We start from the raw sequence: 24,027 nt of genomic DNA, 5'->3' as shown, positions 1-24,027 counted from the left end.
TCCTATGGTATGCCTGGCTTCTTATGTGGCTGCAAGAGTAGGACGTATATTCCACAATGTGCTCTTTCACAGCTCAAACAAGATTTGTGGGTACAATGGGAAATGTCTATTCTTTCAAGATCATTAGACGAGTTAATACAGTCATTAAAATAATAAAAGGAAAGTTCTCTAAGATGAAAGTGGAAAGTGCCTCCCCTCCACAGGTTTGACGGTTGGGCAGGAAAGAAGAGACACGGCCTGATTCCCTGATAGACAGTGAAATCTGGAATGCTATTTAAGAAGAAATTCAGTACATGGGTACAGGCAAACCCCGTCTGAAAATCAAACAAAGGGGGAAAAAAAGTGTAAAATTTTCATTGTTAAGCTAATAAGGAAAAAAAAAACGTTTCTCACCACTATTCCATCCTCCTAGTGCAAGTAGTCATCCAACAATATACTCCTTTACATACAGGTGCAGGTGCAAGAGGTTGTCAGTGGCACAAATGTTAGTCACCATTAGGTCCTGAGTTGAGCTTGAGCCTGGTTTTGTGGAACAAGTAAGAGCTATTCCAACCTTTTCATGATTTTTTAAGGTACAAATACCAAAAGTCTGTCTCACTAGGAATTAGCCAAGATGGCAATAGATGGATTGCAACCCAGGCAAAGGATAGCTAAAATTTTAATCCCAGTATACGTGACATTTACAAATAACACCTGAGTCAGGGAAACAGGGACACTCAGTATCGCTAGCAAGAGAACCTGATTTGGACTCTTTTGTTATTAATAAAGACCTTCTTCACTGAGGAGGAAAGGGCATGCTATAGGAATAAAAGCCAACCCTCAACATCATTAAGAAGAATAGCATAATCTGATTTGGATGTCTACTATTTTCTATGGATGTCTCTACTTTTCATAGCTAAAAAAGGACAGCTTTCTTTCAGCTCTCCTTTCTGAGCTAAAAGATACGTGTGTTTCATGCAGAAAATCCTGAACTCCTAAAAAATTTATTTGAAGACCATAACAACTGACTGCCTCTGCCATGCCAGACTCATTTGTATGTACTGGTGTTCTCTTGCTGCTTCATTATTAAAATTTCTCCACTTAAAGCACAGCATCCTGCCTGGCCACAGAACTAAGATTGTAGCTCATCTGTGGGTCTGCTATTCATTCAGGAACAGAAGGTCCAATACTTCAAGCTGATATGCAGAAGTAATGTGTACATATATATGTTTTTATACACATATACATATGATTATATATATATATAAACACACAGACATATAGATACGTGTACTTAACTGAAGATAGATGTTCTTTATCATGAAATATGAACTGCATGGCACCTCGTAAAACATGAAACATTTGAGCGCACTGAAAGACATGCTGTCAGAAGAACTCAAACAAAAAGAACTCCCAGTAATAGAACAAGTCATTTTCCAAAGCAGTTGAGAAGTACAGTAGCAATGGTGACTAACCAACTTACAAATTCATAAAACAAGTACGAGAGAGAACAAGGTACAAGCACAGCCTCTCCAGGTGAAAGGATTCCTCAGTCTCAATGACAGACACATTTTTGAATGTAAATACATCTGTGGCCATTATTCAAAGACAGGATATTGGATTACACAAATAAAAGGTTATCACTACATCACTAATGTTTTTTACTCTATCTGCATTTTCCAAAGCCTTGCTAGTAAACAGCACTGAAGCATCCAGCTAGTCTGTATGTGACTGCACATACATCAATTACAAAAAATGTACGCATACAATATTACATTAAAAAACTACATTAAAAGAAAACTATTAAAGCTGCAAAGTCAAGCACATAAAGGTTAGAAAAAGCCACACCTAAGGGTATGCCCGTAGCATCAATCTGCTGGCCTATTCACATAATCTTCAATTACATGAACAAATATTATTTTTTCCCCACAGCATTTATCTCATGCAGTACACAGGAGGTACAGCAGTCACTTAACAAGCAACTACTCAGCATTGTATTTTTGTTTAGTTAGTCCATGGATTGATGTGTTGAAACACACAGTTATTAATTTTTTCAAAAGTCTTCTCTATTCCGCTTATCACAGTAACATCTGAGTGCTTCACAATCTTTATTTATTTTGTTGACACCACAGGAAACCAGTGAGTGTTCTACTGATTTCCTATAAAGGGATGAGAAACCCAGAGATAAGAGGTAAAGAAGTAATTTTGGATGCTACATTTGAGAGACCATGATTTCTCAGTTTCCAGTGCCGCTCTGATTTATCTTGTTTGTGTATGCAAGTATTCAGCACTTTCACAAAGCTTATCTTAGTAATCAAAGTTTGGGAACTCAGAAAATGGAAAAACGTGCAATTAAAGGCAATGTATGCACGGTTCAATTTAAATCACCATACTTGTCTTCCAGCAATGTTCTACTTCAATTGTCACCAATTCCTGTAACAAAAAAAGAAAGCCTCCTACAAGCTGCCCTCTTCTTCACTATGCCATAATTTACGTTCCCAGAGTAGAACCACCCTGTACATTAAAGAGGCTGAAGAAAAAGTAGCATGTGATCAAACAATTTAAAATGTATCCAAAAACAAATGTACAAGAAAGGACACAAAAATGCAAACTTGTTTTTGAAGTTCTAAATTGGGGGTATTTCATGTTGCCACTCTTATTAGTATTTTATCTTTATATTTGCAGAGAATCAAAAGCAAACTTCATCACTTGGCATCTAAATAACATGCATGATACTGTGGTGGAATAAGGCACAAGGGTTACAACAGTTTCATCTCCTGTACAGATCTTTGACACAAGCTGACAGAACTAAGTGTCAGCAGCACGGGGTCAGGAGCCTCTGTGAGGTCCAGCACCTAAGCTGAACTGGTCCAGCTAAGCTGGACTCTACTGTCAGCAAGTATCCGTGAGAGCAACTTGCAGAGGAATGTTTCTCTGCAGGAGAGAAAAGTTCTGGAAGCTTTGATTCCATTCCAGGTTTTGGAAGTGAGCAACTATCGCATGCAGCTTATTCTGCCCCCAATTTATCACTCTCCATTCGCCCTATAGGATTCATCTCCCTAGACATAACCTCTGTGCTTCCCTTCCCTCACTGTCCCACATCTATTATATTTTCCTTATTTATCCAGCTCATTTCCAAATTTCAGCTTTCTCCTACTGTCAAATAGCTTCTTTGCCTGCAATTTTGAATACCACCCTTGCCACCCAGTTTCCTGCCTTGCCTCCAACCTTTTTTTCCTTTGAGGCTCCCTGTTCAGTTTGCACCTCTTCGCAGAAAGGTCTCAACACACAACCTATGTTCTCACTAGTTTGCAGCTCCAATTTCCTTCTTGAGGGAAATGGATAGCTAATTTCTTATCTAGCAAGTTTCACTGTATCCCTTCCTGTTACCCTGTTTCTTGTTCCAACATTTTTGGAAAGTACATTGCCTCCTCAGCAGATTCTTCCCCACTGACACAGAAGTCCCCAGTCCCAAACCACTTTTACTCTTTTTGTCCCTGCTAGATATGAATGGTGCAATTTACCCCAATGAGGTCTTTTATCCATGAGAGTATAATGAATATGAAAGAAAATCTCCATTTTAAGTTGTAGCCCATCCTGTAGCAGACAAGACCACACCACCAGAAGTCCCTTCTTTGCATAATACAGTGGTATGTTTCAGAAGTTTTAGCTGTGAAGCTTAACGAGTCTCTCTAAGATTCTTAGCAGACTGTTTTTGAAAGAGTAATATTTGGGGACAAATTTATGTCTACTTTCATACATATAACAAATAATAGCCACTTCAGCCAAACTAAGTTTCTATTTCAAGCTAGTTCTTCCAAAAACATCATTACACATTTAGAGAAAAAGATTTGTTGTTGTTGTCGTTGTCTGAAGTGCTCTCCTTCAACTGAATTATTTTGCTAAAAAAATTTCCAAAACTGTCTCCAAAAAATATTCCAAGGTGGAGAGGGGAGTGAGGGGGATGCGAGTTATAAACAATAAAAATCTATCTTAAAAGGAAAGTTGGGCCACTTGTAATGTTAAGATAGGCAGACCAATCCACAATGTCAAAAGAACACCTTATACAATGTGTCAGAAGATAGAGTATGCTCCTTACAAACAGAACGGGTAGTTAAATGCAAGATATCCTGACCCAGACTAAGCAAAGTACCAGTTTTGTATCAGTGTCACCTGCTTGGCCAACAGATGAAAACATTTTTGTTTTATTTCATGCATAAGAGATAAAGGAATGCGCTCTTCTTACTGGAAGGCAGGGAGTAAGGCATTACATATTAGGACATTTCATCCATTTACCATTTTGAGTGTCAGTCTGAAATTATATTTTTCAATAAATCCTCTGACTTTCAGAAGTAAGCATAATGTCACTAAACCAGAGATTGCAACAGTTAGGTGACCCATTCAGACATCAAAACAAAAAAATAGTAAATTAAGTTAGAAACAGTGGTTTTAGCAAGCCGCTAGTAATCTAGTCACGGGGTAGATTAAGTCTACTTAACTGACTTAACTGTAGCGACTTAGACAAGCCTTTTAACTGTCCTATATATTGTTTGTACATTGGTTAACAGCAAACCATTGCACTCATTCTATAAGAATATTACTGAGGATTTAATCTGTGTTTTTAAAAAGCCCTGAGGTTTTCAGATAAAAATTATTTGGAGACTACTGAGTAAAAAAAATTATAGTGTTTCATAGCATTTAAACTGAAAAAAAAAAATGTGATCTCAGTCTCCAAAAATAAACTACTACTACTGTCAGACTTGTCTATACTGAAACAACATACACATTTTTGTTCCATCATCATATATGGCATTTTCACTTTGTAAAAATACTGTTTGAACAAATGTTCCCAATATAGCAAAAACAAACTAACAAAAACCCTGAAGGCCATAATTCCCTTGAGTACCAAATCTAATTTGTTGTAATATACCCAAGTAAAGATTCCCTCCAAAAATTAAATTCTCAGATGATTCTCAATTGGGTATTCTAAGAAGCTTTGAAAGCTAAATGTAAAATGAAGTATTTTTTATTAGGTATAGTGGAAAGCAATAGGATTAATTCAAGACCTTCACAGTAGTATCTGAAACATAAAAAGAAATTCAGAAGCAGCTTGACTTTTCACACTGGGTTCACAAAGGGATATTGGCACTTTGCACAATAACCATTTGGTAGTGGTGGAGATATTGCAGTACCTCTTCATTCACAGACGGCTATTTGGATATTGAAGACTTTACCCAAATACTGACAGAGTCATTAGGCTACACGGTATTCTTAAGTTGGTCTCTCTTCGTATCAATACGTTCTGTATTATATAAAGCAAATATCTACTAAATTTCTACTAAACCTTGGAGAAAACACACTGATATTCCATTGTTACCCTCATCTTAGGCAGAATCACAGAACAGTTGAGGTTGGAAGGGACCTCCAGAGATCATCTAGTCCAACCCCCCTGCTCAAGCAGGGTCACCTAGAGCACTTAACAAAAGTGTCTCACATGCAGGCAGATGCCCCAAACTGCAAATTCTCTATGCTGCTAGCTCTTCTCTTCCCCATAATGGATCAGTAAACTCCTCAGAAAGCTCAGAGGAGATGGGTAAGGGCAACATGCCCATGAAGCTCTTTGAAGAATGTAGGGATTGCCCAGACCTGTTGTAAGGAAAGCTGACCTTATCTTACAAGAAAGGGTTTAAGATAAAGAGTTGTAACAGTTACAGGGATCAGCTGACTCTCAGATGACTAGGTTGTGTAAACTTTTGACCAGGAGAGACTCAGGAGTGTGAATGTCTACTTGAGTCAGCCAGACCAGCACCAGGTAGCATATGGAGAGCTCAGCCCAACCTACAGTATAAAAACAGAACAACTAATTAAAAAGAAATTTGAAGAGAACAACTGGCTTGGGCTAGCTTAAACCCATTTATCCCCATGATAGCATGGATTTTGGAACACGTACAAACGAAAAGTCCTTAGAACTGCCTGCTGAAACGGCCGTAATAATACCTTTCTATGCATAAATATTCCAACCTCTCTACCTTGCAAAGGTAATTTTGGACAGAGCCCTGATCCACCACAAATGACCTACTGACATTTACTGAAAAAAATGAACAATTCTAAAAAGATCAAATTCATTTTTAGCCTTTGTTCTTTAGTATCAGCTTGAGATAACAAGAGATCATTCTTTTAAGTACAGAAATCCCTGAAAGTAAAGAAGAAAACTGCAAGGATATCTAGGCTCACAGACCATAAATCCTATCTTGACATATGCACCATAAGAAAGTTGTGCCTGGTGTGACAGTTTTGAAAGAAAACAATGACTCTTCCCAAAACACATTGCAGCTGAAATGCACTGTTGTTAAAATATGTTTCTAAGACAATAAAGCAGATGTTTGATTTGCTGTTTCTTCTATCAGGGATGTGTCTGTCTGTGACCATCCCAATATTAAATAATGTAACATATTCATCTACCTCTAAACATGGCTACCATTCCAGAATACCTTCTGTATAGTCCATGATTGCCTGCTAGTAATGCTTGTTGTAACGTTTAACATCAATTAGAATGGCAAGGCACACATTTCTGCAGTGAAAGTCTCAAGTGGTTCTGAGCACAACACTTTCACCAACACAACATTCACATAACTTCTAACCCCTTTCCAGTCCTTTGCACACAATGCAGTTTGCTATCCACCTCTCACTATTGAGTTACAAACCAATTTTTCAAGACTGCAGTGGAAGAAATGGCTGCTCTGGCTGTTGTTAGTAGCAGGAAACGGGCCAACTCTGCAGTGTTCAACAAGGCACCTTGCCAAGGCCACTTGCCTCTGCTCCATCACTCCCAGAGCCATTTGCTACACACTGCAGGAAAAGCTCTTAGAGTAAGGTGCACTGCTGGACAAACAAGTGCCAGGGGACTACTGAAACAGTCAGCAGGAAGAAGAGGTGACTGTATGACAGAAAATAGTCTTCAAGGTGACTTAAAGGTGATTCATAAATATTAAGAATCTTGACTTTGATATAAATACCGTTCTGTAGATGTAAAAGCCCTCTCTTAACACGGATATAGCTGAATGCTTTTCTAACCATTACACTGAAAACAGTTACTTACTAGCCTTACCCTTTTTTCTTCAGCCTTCTATACTTTATACTGAAGTATTTCTTTACTTTATACTTCAAATATCCTTACTTCTCCACATTTATTTTCAATGCTATCTAATCCAGTGTGAGAAAAAAAAAAAAAAGACCATAACTGTTCATTACTTGTTTAGACCAAATTAGAAATGAAGGACAGATCATATGCAAGAAAAACAGATTTTCCAAGATTGAAGACTTAAACTACATAGTTGACTAGCACTGCAGATTTCAGGCCCACACAGGAAACCCAAGTACCTAAATCATCACACCAGCAATCTTTACTAAGTTAGAGGAATGTATCTTCTAAATACTTCCTCTGAAAAAAAAAGAAAAAGAATGACAATGAAATCAGTTCCCTGATGTCACACACCTGACTACAGAAAAGGCCTGATCATGCACAAAGCATTATTGCCTAAGCACAGATGACTATTACATCTTGATCACTTGCTTTTACATCCCCAAAGAAATGTCAAGAAGCTCTTAAGAAAGGTTCACACTTTGTTTTATGCTGTAGGATTCTCCATTTCAACTCAGCCCAGCATCTTTAATATTTAGAAGTTCACCAAAGCAACTTTCCTCAAAACTAATTTCCTTCACAGGAGAGTATCAGAAAATATGGAGATTCCAAATACCTACAATAAAGGAGTTGATATGTTGCTGGTTCAGTGATCTCAAAATTCTGCTAGTTCTGCTATTCTGCTAGCAGAGAATTTCAATGAAGACACCGTTGTATAGATTTTAATGAATGAAAGATCCAAAGTTACGTAGGCAGTCCTTCATCAACCAACAGCTCTTAAATTCCACATCTATACACTTAAGGTGTGTAATCTGTGGGGAAGATTTCTGCTAAGCCCTACACACAGGTAAGAAGAAAGAGTGCTCTATTCAGAAAAAGGAGACAATCAATCAATTACATTTTGTCTCCTGCCGACTAATTCTCAAAATTCTGACTTCCTTTAGGCTTTGTGCACCTGTTCGCAAGCTTTAATCTGTCTAGTTTCAAATTCTCCAAGCCAGTCATATCATTAGGCTAGCAAACAGACAAATACTTAAAAAATAGACATTTTAACAGCACTCACTGTTAAGACTTCAGATGCATGTCTGAAAACGTCATGCTAAATTTGCAAAATTATCTGCTATTTGTTTCAAATGAATACAGGAATTGCCAGACTAAACTACTAGCCATTTAATTTAGTAATCCAGTGCCTTCCTTATAGCAGCAAACAGCATATGCTTCACAGCAACACACCAAGCAAGCAAACAAAAGAAACCTGTTGCTGATACTATTGAATTTCCTGTCCACAAGAAAATTCCAGTTTTAAATTATGCTTTGAATCCATAACTATATCCACCTAGATATAAGCCATTGCCTAAAAGAGCAGCCACATTCTCCCCTGCTCTCTTGTACTAGAGGTTGCAATTGCATAACCACAAAACGATTTGATGCACCCAGCTATCCCAACAGAAAATTGTTAAATATTTGGACAAAGTTAGTGTTCCATTAAATTAGCCCACTCAGCTCATACAATTGCCAGATCCTGCAAAAGAGCAGAGAATTTGATCAACCTTTTTTGGGTTAGATTAGCTTAGCTACAGCATAAAAGCAAGCCCAAAGATAAATGAATGCCTTATAACACAGCAAGCAGCACCAACAAGGCTGGAAAAGCAGAAGAGGAACAGGGCTGCTCCATTCAGTAGCAAATTATTAGACTGGTTTAGCTTCTAGAATTTCTCTCTTAAGAAACTTAGGCTATGGCTGCACCATAGTCTGAGCCATCTTAAATCAAAACAGCAGCAACATTACCCTACATTTTTGCCCATACATGTATCTCTGTCCTTTCCCACGTGTCAGTATTGTACATTTCTGACTCAGTAACCACCTCAGCAGGTTCAGCACATCAAAGAATCAGAAAAACAACCATTGTTTTATGCATCTGGAATTTTCCATTTATTTATTCTGCACTTACTAAGATGGGGAATAAGCCATAGTCGCTTTCAAAAACTATTTGTTGAACTTATGTCGACGTACACTTAACCTGTTTTGGTAATTGTTAAGCGTTCCCTTCTAAACCTAAAGGAATAACTAAGTCTACATTTCTTAATTTGCATTTCCAGTCACTTTCAGACTCATGCTGCACTGAGGCACCTATCATGCAGATCTTGAGCTGCACACGATTCTCCGGCAGACTCAGAGAGACCCTGATAAAGGTTCATCATGTAGCCAGTAATGCTGGGGCAGGAGGATGCTAGGGATGCTGGGTCATCCCCGGTTTTGGCTGTAGAAGAAAAGGCACCAGCAGGGCCTGCTGGACCTACGCTGGCTGTTGGCTTGCCTGGGGATCCAGCCACACTTCCCATCCAACCCTGCAATACAGCAGAGTAGTGACCCAGTTGCTACTGCTGTGACCACTTACTAAAATAACCCTAGCTCTCCCTCTCCCTTTGGCATGGTACATGGTAACTCTTACCATTCTCTGACATACGGATTTTGAAAGAGTCATAGTTTTGCTCAAGATCTGTCTCTGGCTCTGGACTTCAGTGATATTTACATCAGCATGCTCTACCATTAAAGCATACAACATAATTGATACAAGGGCCAGTTTTCAGCCTCAGTACGTGTCCTGCTGTGCTGCTAACTCCTCATAAGTTAAGTGTCCTTTCCACTTTCCCTCTGTAAGGCAAATGACTTCAAGCTTCTTAATGTACTATGCTGAATTTTTGGTCTCTGAGCTCTTCATACATGTTTCTGACAGCCATCAAGACCACACAGAAGTATCACTGATTATATCATGTACAAAAATGCCACATTCTAAAGTTTTAAATAGCATCCTTCAATTGTTAACTTTACAAAGTCAAGTTGAATTTCTCTTAACAATTAACTTAAGAAATTACCTAGATCTTAAAGAATAAAAAAAAGACCAAATCACAAGTTTGAGTATGTGAAAGCCTACTACTTACTCCATATGATGTATTAACCTCAGAGTTTGAGACCTGTATTGCGAAGCTTTCAACAAAAACAATAAATGTGGAGGCGAAAACAGGTATTATCCACTGAATATATAGACTCTTGACGAAGCCCTCTATGTCACACAAAATTTTACTCAGTCTGGACCCCTCACACAACAGCAGGTTACAGAAAGGGTACAGAATGCATTAACTGCTGAATTTTGTTCCAGGACACCTTTTTTCTAGGCCAACTGAGCACTTTAATGAAAAATATGAAGCACGTAACTTTTATATGTATCCTCAACCAGAAATCTCTACCAATACATGTGGACAAGCACTGGGAAAAAGAAAAATGAAAAATTAAGGGGCACAATTTTTCATCTCTTTCCAGGAGAAAGAACTGTCTGATATAAAACACACACACACAAATCCACAACAGTGTTTAAACTTGCTCTTTTGAAAAGGTTAGTTACTTACACAGTTTTGAATGAACACATATGAAAACAAATGTCCTTTTTCTGCTTTTTCTTTCAAGTTATTTCCTTATTTTTTTCCTCATTCTTACACTATACATTTCTTGGTATTAGTTCTCCAATTTGCACACTTTATCTTTTCTTCTTGCAGCATTAAATGGAAGAGAACAGAAAGGACCACAGTTCGTGCTTACCAATACTCCAAATACAGGCAGAAGACCGGAAAGAAAACATCACCAGGAAATAAAAACAGTACTGAAAAGCTGAAGGAAAAACTACGAATCTTAGAGACTGCAGCCACAGTTCTGGTTGGCTGCCTTAGCAGAACATACTGTCCAGAGCATTGCATACTCAAGGCAAAAAGATGTTCAGACTTCCTGACAAGAAGTTTCTCTGACTTGAAGACATCCTGCAGAATTTCAAGTCTCTGATTAAAAAGTCTCTGACATCTCAGAATAAAAAATAAAATAAATAAATAAAAACTAACAATGCTAATTAACAAAAAACTAACAAAATGAAAGTTTAGTAGTAGAAATGTTTAGTAGTAGAAGAATGGTGTGTAGTAGTAGACACTCATTTTCTAGTAGTAGACACTCACTTTCCAACTCATTTCTGTTTTATCCTTGATTGATTCATGTTATAATATGGTACAACAAACACTGACCAAAGCTTATCCCCAGAGTCAGTTTTAAGCTTTCCTTCCTATATAGATTCCTCAATAAGAAACAAAGCATTAGCTAACGTGGCAGCCTCTTCTTCAGGCTGTGGGTACCTGTGTATCTTCTTCCTACACAGAAATTATTCAAACACAACTCGCAGGAATGTAATTCCTTCCTGGATCTCCAATGATATTTTTTTGAGTGATACATTGGGAAGAGGAATGGAAGAGGTACACATGCAAAACAACTGCAGTCTCCTTCCTTTAGGAAATCCAAACTAAAAAACTTGTAAAAACATTATAATAGTGTTAAGAAGATTGACTGGTGGTATTCTTCCTGTAACATAAGCTTACTATCTACAGCATTGTTTTACTTAACACTTCTAACTCACCATAATGTCTTTTCATTTTTAATCACCACCAAAAAAAAGCTAATCAGAAAACAGAACAAAAATGTTACAATTTAGTTTAAAACACCGTAAGTTGTAGTAATAGCTCAAATTACTCTGATGTGCATACTTTATATGTCAGTCCCTTTCTTTTCTTTATAAATACCCACCTGTACAGCAGCATGCTTTACTTATGTCACATTATTACCTCTACCGCCCTAACAGCTTGCACTGTTCACTGAAAATTCCTTTTATTTTAGTTCATATGTGTTTGATATCTTGGAGCCAGAACATAAACAGAAGAAAAAAGTCCCCTAAAACTTTTAAAATATGATATATGAACTTGAAGCATCTGTGTAAAACTGAAACTCAGTAATTTTGTCTTAATTCAGAGGTCCTATAGTCCTTATCCTGGAATCAACACGCTAAAGCAAACCCACTCTCTGTACTACAGAGGAAAGACAAAAGCAGTTCTAACACAAATTGACAAAGTTAATAATTAGATTTGATTATCATAATAAATGCTAAAGCGTATGGTATCATGTACATGATTTAGATGATATATCTAAACATATCAGTCTGGCACACATGGAATTCATTATCAAAAAGTACACACACTTCATTTTATAATCTTTTTACACGGACCCTTTCAGCACTTTCCCAGCTTTATCTCATCCTCACCAAGATTTCCATCCTCAATGGTCAGGACCACTTCATCCATCAGCAAGGCCCGAAAATCTAGCTCCTCTTCACAGCACTTGGCCTTCAAGGCTCTCAAGATCTCCTGCTGAGGGTAATCTTCTCTGATGCGACGGTCTGTTAAGAACCACAGCCTGGGAGCAACTGAACTGCACATCTTGGACTTGTCTTGCAACCTTCAAGGTTTCTTTTCAATGGAAATTCTCTAGATGGTGGAGAAGATGAGACTCTGTTAGAGTACAAAGGCTTCTATCTTCATGTTCCCCACTGTCCTGAGTCCTATTCCCTCTGTCAGTCCTTTTCAATGGAGTGTAACTTGCAACCTCCAAGTGGGGAAGCAATGTCTATGCCTAATCTGTAACAGAAGTAACAAAAGAAATAAATCCATTTACATTCAATGGCTACCTACCAAATGCTAAATTCAGGTCTTGGCTCTTATCCTAGTTTCATCCACAAGAAGTATACATTTGACCTAACTACTGGTAGCAGTAATACCACCCCCCTTTCCTGACAGAACCAAGAAGCATGCCAGAGACTGAAAACGTCTTGAGTGGCCATCTCTGAAGGCTAGAAATTCAACTTAACATTTGGGATAATTTCTTACAATTGTAAATAATTCCGCTGCTGTCCTACGTACTGCTAAAACACCTGTGATAGGCTTTACACCCTATAAACAGGTGGATTCCCTTTCCAACATATAGACAACAGACGACAACCAAATTCTTTCTGTTAGAAAAGTAGCCCAGACAAAAAAGGATGAGATGCATCAAAACAGAATTTTCTATAGTAGTATTTCAAGACTGATTCATTCTTACAAATATTTCACAACTACTGTGAAATATATTTAGTATTAATGCATAACAGCGCTGGAAAGCTGATGGAACAAGGAGCATCAACATAATGTTATTACTAAACAATAATGTAACCTAAAGCAAAATCAAGGCTTAAATCTGAGTGTTAGCCCTCTTCCTTGCTCCAAAAAGAAAAATAACCTTTATATATAAACAGCATTAATGAATTCAACACCAAAGACATAAAGAACACTTCACATTAGAGAATTTCAATGATATTAGAAGTGATAAAAGCAAGGTAGTGTTCCTCTTGATTTGAACATAGAGGACTTCGACTGGTTTTGACTATATACTAAAATATTTCAAAAGCTGCAAAACAATCACAGATACGTTAATGGACTCGAAAAAATACACTCGTTTGCATATTTTTAAACAAAAGCAGGAAGCAGCATGGTGTAAGGAAAAAGAATTCTGGAAAAAACCAGGGCTGTTTTCTGCCACATATTTTAAATCTTCCTATTAAAACAAAGAGGTAAAAATCATTGTTTTCACATGTACTTACGTGATTTTTAAACAGAGCTGAACTCTCAGATAGGCACAGTCATTTTGCCTGGTAGCCTTAATGACAGGACATGGTATCAGAAGATACAAGCACAGACAAGACTACAGGTATACAACTGCCTTCATTTAATATTCCAAAGAATTTTCACTTTGTGTGTGTGTGTGTGTGTGTGTGTGTGTGTTGTTCTAGGCTCAAGTTTCTGCAGTAGGTATTAGGGCAGAAGGAATGTTTTGCAGCAACCCCTATAACAAGCTGATTTTTTTTTCCTTTTTTTTTTTTTTCTAATTGAGAAACATGTTTTTGCTATTAGTAAAGTTATTTCTTAAACAACAGAAAGATAACATTTTAGGTGGCCACTTTTATTCCTGGTACTAGGAACCGTAGTGGCAACAAGCAAACCCTAAAGACTCTGTGACTACTTTTCCATTCCTTTGGTAAATTAGAAGAAACAATAAAGCCGAGGACTAAAGTTCTTCATAGTAACAGACTGAAAGAAAGTAGAAGCTAGGGAAAGGCAATCACAGATGCAGACCAGCCCCTGACAGCAGGCAAGATGCTGGATCAAGAACAATGGGATAATGAGTGTTTGCTCCTTGCAGGAAAATGGGTATGAAAGGGGGTAGACTGTAAAAATATCTTTTGCATCAACAGTCCCTTTCTCCTTCAAAGCAGCTGAAAGTGAAAAGGGCAAGATGAGACTTGGGCATGCAAGTGCTGACAACTGTCAGATCCTGCCCCACTTCTGGTTTTCTCAACAATGGATTTCTCAGTGCAGTAGTGTACAGATAACTTTCTGGGGCAACACCCTCAGGTAAGAATTGGGACAAGCTATATTTTTCAGAAATGGCACTGTTACAGCACAGTTCAGAAGGCTTCTTGTCAATTTACCTTTATTTCTGCTATTTGCATGCATCACTGGGGAGACCAAACAGCCCCACCTACCGTTTCTCTTTTGAAAAGCAGCTTTATCTAGCAGGATAGCATAGCTAATTTAAAAAAAAAAAAAGAAAAAAAAGCTATAGAACATATAGAACATAAAAATATACTAGACAGACTTTGTCATGATTTTAAAAAAATCAGAAGCCATTATAAATCTTCAGGCTGTTTTATGTTGGTTTGTTTTGTTGTGAGGTTTTTATGTCTGTTCATTTTTTTTCTTGGTACTGGTTCTAACACTGGTACAAAAGAGCAATTTATGTTCTGTACTGCAACCTTCTCCCCATTTTTGCTTGCTACTTACACGATTTCTTTGCCAACAGAGATCTGCTCCCATTTTTCTTACATCTCTTTTCTACATGGCCCCACTTCTAACCCTTTAAATCGGTGGAAATTATGCCATCACCTCCCCTGATTGCCATTTCAGCACTTCCTTACTTAAAAATCAGCAAAGCATTGAAGAAAAAAGAAAACAAATATATATATATATATATATATGTTTTCTTTTTATATATAAAGGATATATATATATATCCTTTTCTTCTCCATCTTTCTTCTATTTTGTAAGGAGCCAGAGCACTCCAATCCAACTACCATATTAAACCATCAACCATATCAAAAATACCTTGTACATGTATTCATCTCCCTCCTAATAGTTGGTCTATTTTTTCGAAATCTTGAAAGTTTTATAAATGTATATACTAAGGCTCACATCTCAACATAACATAGGCAGGTTGCAACCTTAAGTCTTGAGATAAAGATTAAGGAACTCACTTTAGATCAAGCTTTAAGTCTGTGGCAGGGGCATAAATGAGTAATCCATACTATAGGGTCCTTGACCTCCTAACCAATAGCAATTTTCTTCCACCAAGAGAAATATTCCCATCAACCTAACGTTCTGTTCCTAAAAACAGAATCTACTTACCGAATTCAGCCTCTCCTTATAATCTCTATTTTGATCATGTAAGAAGTCTCATGGAACACAAAACCTGCAATATACCCTATTAACCCAAACATCTTAACAATCCCTCCCACATTCTCAAGAAAATGGTCTGTAGGAGGAAAGCTTGCCTTGCAATCAGATGCACAAGAATATTAAGCTCTCAAGTTGGATTTCCAGAATTTTTCCCTGAAAACCAACTCCAGCCATTTCAATTTAAAAGACACAGCCTGAGACAATGCTGGGTGTGCATTAAGTATTTCCTAATCCATGTGAATATCTATTACAAAATATATATATGCGGAAGAGCAGACGTTTAAAAGTCTTCAAGACAACCAGTTTAAATGCAGTTTTTCCTCAAAGTTACTACAGTCAATTTAAGTAGAATCTTTCAATAACTAATGGATTTACAGAACAAAAAGCAACAAGGAAAAAAAAATATAGACTTAGCTGCATAAAACAGAATGGGGGAGGTAAAAGGGTGGCATCAAAGTTCTGTAACAGAAATCAAACTGTGTACCAGACTAGCCAAGAAATCACTGCCGCATCTACTTCAGAGAGATGCCGTGTGAACTTCTCAATTTATACAGAAAGTTGATGGAACCTGAACTTTCAGCTGTGGCATCCCTGTATTGCTTAACCTAGGTTCATTTTGGCATTCACATAGCAGTTTCCTCCCTTCCCCATCACATGCAAATCTATTTCTTCCTGCATTCCTTGAATCTGAAATACACCTTTAGCAGCTGTTGTAACAAAAGCAGTCACCGTGCTACTTTTCTACTTTACATCATACAAGAATATGTTTTACTGGCGTAACAGGGAATTTAGCCAATCATATCAGCTGTCCAGAGAGATCTGGAGATCTGAAGAGCACCCTTTTTCCCTTGAAGGGGAATTTTGAAGCTCTCTTCAAATAGAAGAGCTTTAAGGACATCCTTCCACAAAAGAAAGATTGGCCCCCCTTGTCCATTTACTCCTTGTCCTGTCTTCAACACCAAATAGCAGAAGAAAAAATGGACTAGCTACTTCTTCTTTTTGATTGTAAGGTATTTTCCCCTAAGCTGAAACAAGGAACTGATTATTAGGATATACTAATTCATTTATGTATTATTGATAAATGTGTGACGTTAAAGGTATCTAGTACACAAAAAGATTGTTCCATATCCCTTCTATTCAAAACGCAACTACTCAGTGCATTTGTATATTAAAACAAGACTAGGTTGTTTCTTCCCAATGGGAATCACAAATGGGATTCTAGATGTTTTGCAGCATTAGAAATCAATGTGATCTAGCTATCTCAACTGCCTAACTTGTGATCCTATGCATTGTAGGCAATGGGAGTCTGCTGCAATCTGGGAAACAAGTTATTGGAACAATTATTATCAGCAGCCCCTCCCAGAACCACCTCTTTTTTTAGTCCTTAGCTCAGACTTTTGGCTTCAGCTACAACACTGTACTGCTAACATAACTACATGGATTTTAGCAGTTAATAGAGAGGTGCAACATAATCTTAGTTTTAGTATACCTCTAGGCATGCTTAATCCCGACAGCTCAGATCATGATAATAAAAATCTCACGGAAGTGAGAAGGAAAGAGCAAAGAGACTGACAGCCATGATTGCCATGGGAAATGGAGAACTAGGAAAAATTTAACTCCGAGCAGTCATCTCACTATGAATAACACTGCACTTCTACATTTATCATTAATGCATATCCCTTAATACTTTTTTTTTCCCAGAACAATGTTATTCAAGATGGAAAAAGGTATTTTGCTCTCATTTTTATCTTAAATTAGCTAAGGCTTGAAACTGCATATATACTTCCAGAAAACATTTTCTCTACCATTACAGCAGCTTCTAGAATGCTGGTTTGGAGGCCACACCTCAAGATACTGAAGACCTAAAAACCATTTGTCAGATGCTCATAAGTTATAACAAGGGAGATACCTCAAGGCAGGATTATAATGGCAATGTCAGGTATCAGACTGGTTAAGCAGTTAGCTAAGGTTTGTGCAGCATATGACCCAGCATATGATCCATCACATCCTTGCCGTGGAAGTCTCTGTGTCACCCTAGTGAGAACAGGGCAGTATCCGAAACACCCCAGAAATATGACTTTCCTATGCCGTAAGAAGAGCAGGTCTGAAAACAGCTCTTTCAAGCATAAAGAACAATTAATTCTGTTCCCCATAAGATACCAGAATGATGATTATCTAAAGAAAACCTTAAGATTTATGGATAAATTCATTCATGGATGAATATAACCCAAGGTGAAATATACTGACATTAAAAAAAAAAAAAAAGACATCTTAAACCACATCTAAAATTGCTTGAGAAAAATAAGCCCAACATAAATCAACTCATTCCTGACACTGCTGCTCTACAGTGATGCTTAAGGACAACCTGAAGAAAAATTCCTCTCTTGTCTACCAGAGACTTGTTTTCATCAAGCTGTCACATAACTGTTTGAGAATCTTTGGAAAGAACAAATGTTAAAAAACGAAAAATCTTAAAGTTAAAATATGTGTTTAAATGCATTTTATATAATATGTTGAGCAGCTGCAGTGCAATCTGTCCAGTGCTGCTGCATTATCATCCGCCCTCTATACATGCAGCACAGAATTTAAAGTCACTGCAAGCAGGTAAACCCCAAGCACACCTCTCTGAAAGCACAGCTTGCTTTTCACCTCCTTTTCCATGTGAGATTTGTAGACTGCAAGAGTCAGAGGATACAGAAAGACACTAATCTTTCCCATGCATTCCCAGTACAACCCTCCACCCCTGCAACTGCACTCCCTGCGATGGCTTTCATCCGCTCTTCCCCACCTTTTGCACGGAGTGATGTTAAAGATGCTAGCAGCAATCCTTCCAGGCACAATTGCCTGTAAAACGCTGGCATCCACACCCCCAGCCTTTCCTCATATATGTTCATGCTTGCAAGTAGGTGATAACATTCCTCATTCACACACCCCAGTTCCTGATCGCCAGGGAATAATCTACCCTCTTCCCCCTCAGAAACACAAGGCAACATCAGCTGGTCAACACCAGCCAACATCAGCTATCCTACTTCCGCCTCGGTATTTTTTGTCTACAACTGGCTCATAGCTTTTCCATCCCCCTCTACTCTGCATGGCGTGTACGTGTGTGCACGGCCGTGCAAATAAAGCACACGTTTCCTCCAACATCAGCTGCTTTCCTTAAGAGAGGGTCTTCCGCCTCTGTGCAGGTTCCTCCGCAGTGTGGCACAAAACACCCCTCTCCTTCCCGATCTGTGCGTGCAGCCCGTTTTCCCTCCTCCCTTCCCCCACCCTACGCTCGGTCTCTGTGCATGCTTCTCCTAGCGCCTGGAGTGGGGGAAGGGACACATGCACTGTATGAATGAATGGGCCGAAGGGACTTACCAGAGATTTGGTGCCGGAGGAGCGGAAGATGATGAAGGTGCCAAAGAGGTGCTTCCTTCGGCGTGCCGAGTGCTGCTTCGGCCCTGGCTCCGTGAGGACGTCACGTGCCCCGGCAGGTACCCCTTCTCCCGGATCCCTACTACTGCTCGGAGAGGGAGGGCAAGCAGGTCTTCTGGATGCCTCCTCTGCACCGCACTCCGACGGAGGGAAGGGTGCTGCTGAAGCTCCCAAAGCACGCACGGAACGATGATGGGAACGTTCCCCTGTACCTGGAACTGTCAGTGTCTACCTGATGCCTCAAGGACCAAGGTAGATTTCTGAAGGGGGAAAGGGGAGTGAATGACCGTTAAGGTAATTACCAAACTAAACTTCCCTGTGGGAGAGGAGGGATGGGACGAAGGGAAAAGAATACTGGTGTGGAGCTGTAGTTTTGTGTGTGAAATAGATTCAATCCCTGTGTCTCTGCTTCCTCAGAACTAAACCCTAAAGGAGCCTGAAGACACCAACACCTAGGGAGGAAAAAGAAACACCCCTATCAGGCATAGACAAACATACAAAGATGCCTAGTAAAATAAATTCAAATGGAAGAAAAGGTACTATACAAGACAGCAAGCAGAACCAAAAAGAGATCTGATGAACCAATCAGGTTAAACGAGCAACTTCCGATATTTTCCAGAAATATACTATCACAGAAACCCATTTTAGGGGGAAAAAAAAGGAAAAACAACACCAACAACAGAAGCTTCAGCAGTTTGTTCATTTACTGAGGAATGCGTGCTTGAAGGAAAGGTGAATCTGCGTCGACACGTGAACACATGAAGAGATTCCATTCTAAAACCTAATATTCGCACTTATTTGTGACTCCCGAAACCCCTCCCCCGGAGTAACACTTAGAATCCAAATCAGAAGACCGGAGAAAAGTGCGCTGCAGGTCAGGAGCGTATCCCCGTGTGTCAGACCCCGCTCTGCAACCCCCGGGGTCGCTTCCAAGCGGTGCCACACACACAGTAAACCACACGCTCGGGGGATGCTCCCTCAGCCGCCGGAGCTCACCAGCCCCACGCTCCCACACTTCGCTAAGGGAGCCCGCGGCAGCCGAGCCGCCTCTCCCACCGTCAGACAACAAAAGAGCCGCAGGGACCTCGCTCCGGCCGCCCCATCGGGCGCACACCGGCCCCGACCCGCGCCGCCGCCTCGCAGCCCGGAGGCGCGCAGCGGAGCCCCCCCACACACACGCACACACCCGCACCCACACCCCGGTGCCCCGGGGGGCGGTCTCGCCGATGACCCACCTGGGCGCCCGGCCCGGCCCGACCCGGCCCGGCCGCGGGGTGGGAAGGCGGCGGCGGCAGGTCGGAGCGCTGCCCCGGCTCCGCGCCGCGATGCACAATCACCATGGGCGCAGCGCGGCGGCGGGGCGGGACGGCCGAGGGGACGGTCCCAACCCCCCGGGCGCGGCGGACCCCACCCCCGGGCTCGCGGCCGCTCAGCCCGACATCTCGCCCACCCGGCCGCCGCCGAGCCCGAGAAGAGCGGAGCGGAGCCGCGGGGCTGTGCGCGCCCCCGCTTCGGCACCGCCCGGGCCCAGGCAGAGGCTGCGGGGCGAAGCGGGCTGCGGGGAGACGCGCCCCGTCCTCCCCCTCCTCCTCCTCCTCCTCCTCCCCGCGGCTGTTCCCTGCGCCGCCGCCCCCCGCTCCAGCCACAGAGCGGCCCCCGCCGCGCTCGCTCCCGCCGCCCGACTGAGGCGGTGGCGGCGGCGCCCAACGGCCGCGCGCGGGGGGAGGGGGCGCGAGGCGGGGCGCGGAGCTCGCGGAGGGGGCGGGCGCGGCAAGGCAAGGCGCGCTCCCGCCCGACGGGGCGCCGGGCGCGCGCAGCCCCGAGCCGCAACGGCTGCCCCTCGCCGCCGGGCCCGGCACCGCGCCCCCCCCCCCACCCCCCCCCCCCACACACACGGCGCTTCGGGCTCCGCAGCGCCCCCCTCAGGCAGGGGCAGGAGGGACCGGTCACACCGAGCCCGCGGTGCCGCGTCCCAACCCGGCGGGACAAAAGGGGCCTCAGGCGGCCGGGCCGGGCCGTGCCCAGTCTCTCCCGCAGCCACATGAGGTGTTTCCAGCCCGTGCCACCGCCACCGGCCCACAGCACGGCACAGGTAGCCTGAGGCGGCATGGCAAAGTGTATGATGCCTGTCACGCTTCCCTCCGCTGCTGTTGGCATGTGGCACGCGAAGCCAAAACCTTTGTCCTTCGTGTGACAGAGAAACGTGTGACATATCCCACACACCACCTGCCATACAACATCACATGGTTGACATACCCAGTGTGTAGCCTGGGCTGCATCATCCCTCGCTGCTATCATTCCTCTAAAATAATAACTGTTGTCAACAAACGAATATGACACATTCGAGGTATTAACCAACACCTTGTTTATCAGTTTCTGTGGCACACCTACTCAGTTTCCTCCATACCACACCACAACACACGCTATAGCTTATTAGCTGTGTATTTCATGTTGACAGCACACAGCCCCCAAAATACATGCCAAGCACACTTTCACACAACACACCTGATGATTCTTTCTCTTCCACATCTCTTATATTTTCATATATGGCTGAATTTAGGCTTTCAGCATAGGATTGCTTACTAAGCAGCACACATTGACAATCCCCTAACTTCTACATTACACCTGTCAATTGCCTTATTTCCTTCTCATGAGTGGTATGACCAAAACGCTCCCTGTATGACGCTCACATATCTAACAACCCTAGTACAACCAGCTGCCTAGTCACCACAACTGTTAGCAGGATATTTCCAAGAACTTCTCAACTATGCAATGGTGTTAATTATTTTGACATGTGCCATGTGTATAGCAAACCCACACCACTGCCCCACAGGCACTGAGGGGCACGCACATGAATTTCACGTATATAAACTATCATTCACACATGTGACGCAGAGTTCTATTCCATCCATCACCACAGGATCAGAAAATTGATGAAACTGGACGGCATCTTTGGAGACTGTCTAGACCAGCCCCCCTACCCAGAGCAGGTTCATCTAGAGCAGGTTGCCCAGGCTCATGTCCAGTTGGGTTTTGAGCATCTCCAAGGGCGGAGGCTCCACGATCTCTCTGGGCAAGCTGTGCTAGTGTTTAACCACCATCACAGTAAAATAAATAAATAAATAAACAATCTTATGTTTAAATGGAGTATTTTGTAATTCACTTTTGTGCCTACTGATTAGATTGTTCACCAGGTACCACTGACCAAAATCTGCCTCCACCTTCTTTACTCCTTTCAGTCAGGTACTTATATACACCAATAAGATACCCCTGAGGATTCTCTTCTCCAGGCTGAACAGTTCCAGTTCTCATAGCCTCTGCTTGTATGAGAGATTCTCCAAGTCCTTAATCATCTTCACGGCCCTTTGCTGGACTTGTTGAATATGTCCATGTCTTTCTCATATTGAGGAGCTCAGGAGTGGACAAAACGCTCCAGATGCAGTCTCACCATACACACCACACATATTCAACTTACTGCCCTGATTCTGCCCTGTATGAAATTCTCATTCATCTGCTTTCACAACATCTAGATACAACACACACAGTCTGTGCCCCAGGGAAGCAGCATATATATTGTTCAACCGTGTGTTATACTCTCAACTTCTCAAATACGGGACATTCTCACCTGGTTATGTGTGATACTCCCAAATATTCATCCTGTCAGGAACATAACAAATTCAACCTACTCCTCTGCCTTTTAAGCACGTGGCAGTTCCATGCTAACCATCTTAGTTCTCCCACCTGACTGGCAGATGCTTACAATACTCCATGCCTCCCCAGTGTAGCCCATCTACACTTGACACATCCAGAACCATTCCAGACAAGCAATGAAACCTGCAGTTGCAGGGTAAAGATGTGGCATCCGACTCTTTAATGCAGTACGCCCTTGTATTTAACTGACATGGTGGGACAGATTTCCATAATAGTAATGTATATGCTCTATGACAGAATATCCGAAAGTTTGCTGCAATGTTTATTCATTCATACTGCAGAATGATGTACCACAGTGTCATATATTCCTACTTTGCTATTCCTTCTGCAAAATTACAGCTGAAGGTTAAAATACGCATGCAAACATCACTGAGCATTTCCAAGTCTGACCTTACCAAAGGCCATGTAGGTTTGTTTCTTTGGTTCTGCAAATGTCTGGGTTCTGCTACTCGCTAAACTTCAAAGCGATTCAGGCAGCTCTCCTGAAAACATTTTCCCTAATGAGTTTGCATGGAAAGGGCTACCTCACAGACGATGACAGTGGCCAAAATTCCCATTTACTCAGACATCATCTGAAGCACTGCCTGCCTGTCTGCTTAGGTCGTTTGCCAATACTTCTGGCTCCTTATTAGTCCATGGCTGCAAGCCAGATATCACTTCTGGATTCCAGGTTCCCATCTGCCTGACTCTGTACAACTGCATAGAGAAAAACACACTAGCACTTGTTTAAATGCCAATGAAAAGTAAAACTTGAGAGCAGGAGGTAATTGTATGCAACTCCCTGTGGGGTAAATAAATGCATAAAGAAATAGCCACCAAAATGCTGGACAGTATTTTTGTCCTTTTGACATTGACAAAATAATATGCTCTTTGGCAGAATTACTATACTCTAAGCCTTCTGGAATAGAGCTCACACATGCATCAAGTTCACACTTCCAAAAGCTCCGATTTCATGTTGTGAGGTGCATGGGTTTGTTTACATAGGGAATTTACTAACAGAAAACTACTGTGGTATCACTACACTACTGAAGCTATGTGTAACCTCAACACATCATTTAGCAGATATTTATCTCAGAGTAATTCCTCTGGATTAATGTATGCTGCTTTAAAGACAGTATAAAGCAAAGAGGAAAGAGAATTTAGGATGTACATGGCTATAACTACAGTGATACGTAACAAATGTATAGCACATACTTTTTCTTTTATATTTCTGTAAGTAGACAAGCTTTAAGGCAGGTGCCTCTGCGTCCCAAACATGGTTAACAGTTTTTGGAAAGAAGAGAACTGCACAGCTGGGAAATTCTGTGATGTAGATTTTGGGACATGTGTATGTGTTTGGTTATAAGACATATGAGTGAAAGT

At 41.1% G+C, this 24,027-nt stretch overlaps 1 protein-coding gene across 1 annotated transcript in view; it reads right to left on the bottom strand.

The window, feature by feature from the left end:
- Positions 1 to 20,321, bottom strand: part of RIMKLB (ribosomal modification protein rimK like family member B) — a 48,411-nt gene extending 28,090 nt beyond the window's left edge. The window contains exons 1-3 of the mRNA XM_035545715.2: positions 20,190 to 20,321; positions 18,898 to 19,406; positions 12,252 to 12,474 (exon numbers count right to left, since the gene is read on the bottom strand). Coding sequence (XP_035401608.1) covers positions 12,252 to 12,426 — 175 coding nt within the window. The 5' untranslated portion in view covers positions 12,427 to 12,474; positions 18,898 to 19,406; positions 20,190 to 20,321. The remainder of the gene's footprint in view (positions 1 to 12,251; positions 12,475 to 18,897; positions 19,407 to 20,189) is intronic.
- Between the last annotated feature and the right edge of the window lie 3,706 nt (positions 20,322 to 24,027).

This window comes from Cygnus atratus, chromosome 1, assembly GCF_013377495.2.
Source record: "Cygnus atratus isolate AKBS03 ecotype Queensland, Australia chromosome 1, CAtr_DNAZoo_HiC_assembly, whole genome shotgun sequence".
Lineage (NCBI taxonomy): Eukaryota > Metazoa > Chordata > Aves > Anseriformes > Anatidae > Cygnus > Cygnus atratus.
The sequence above is the reverse complement of the archived record's forward strand: the minus strand, read 5'-3'. Positions and strand labels throughout refer to the sequence as shown.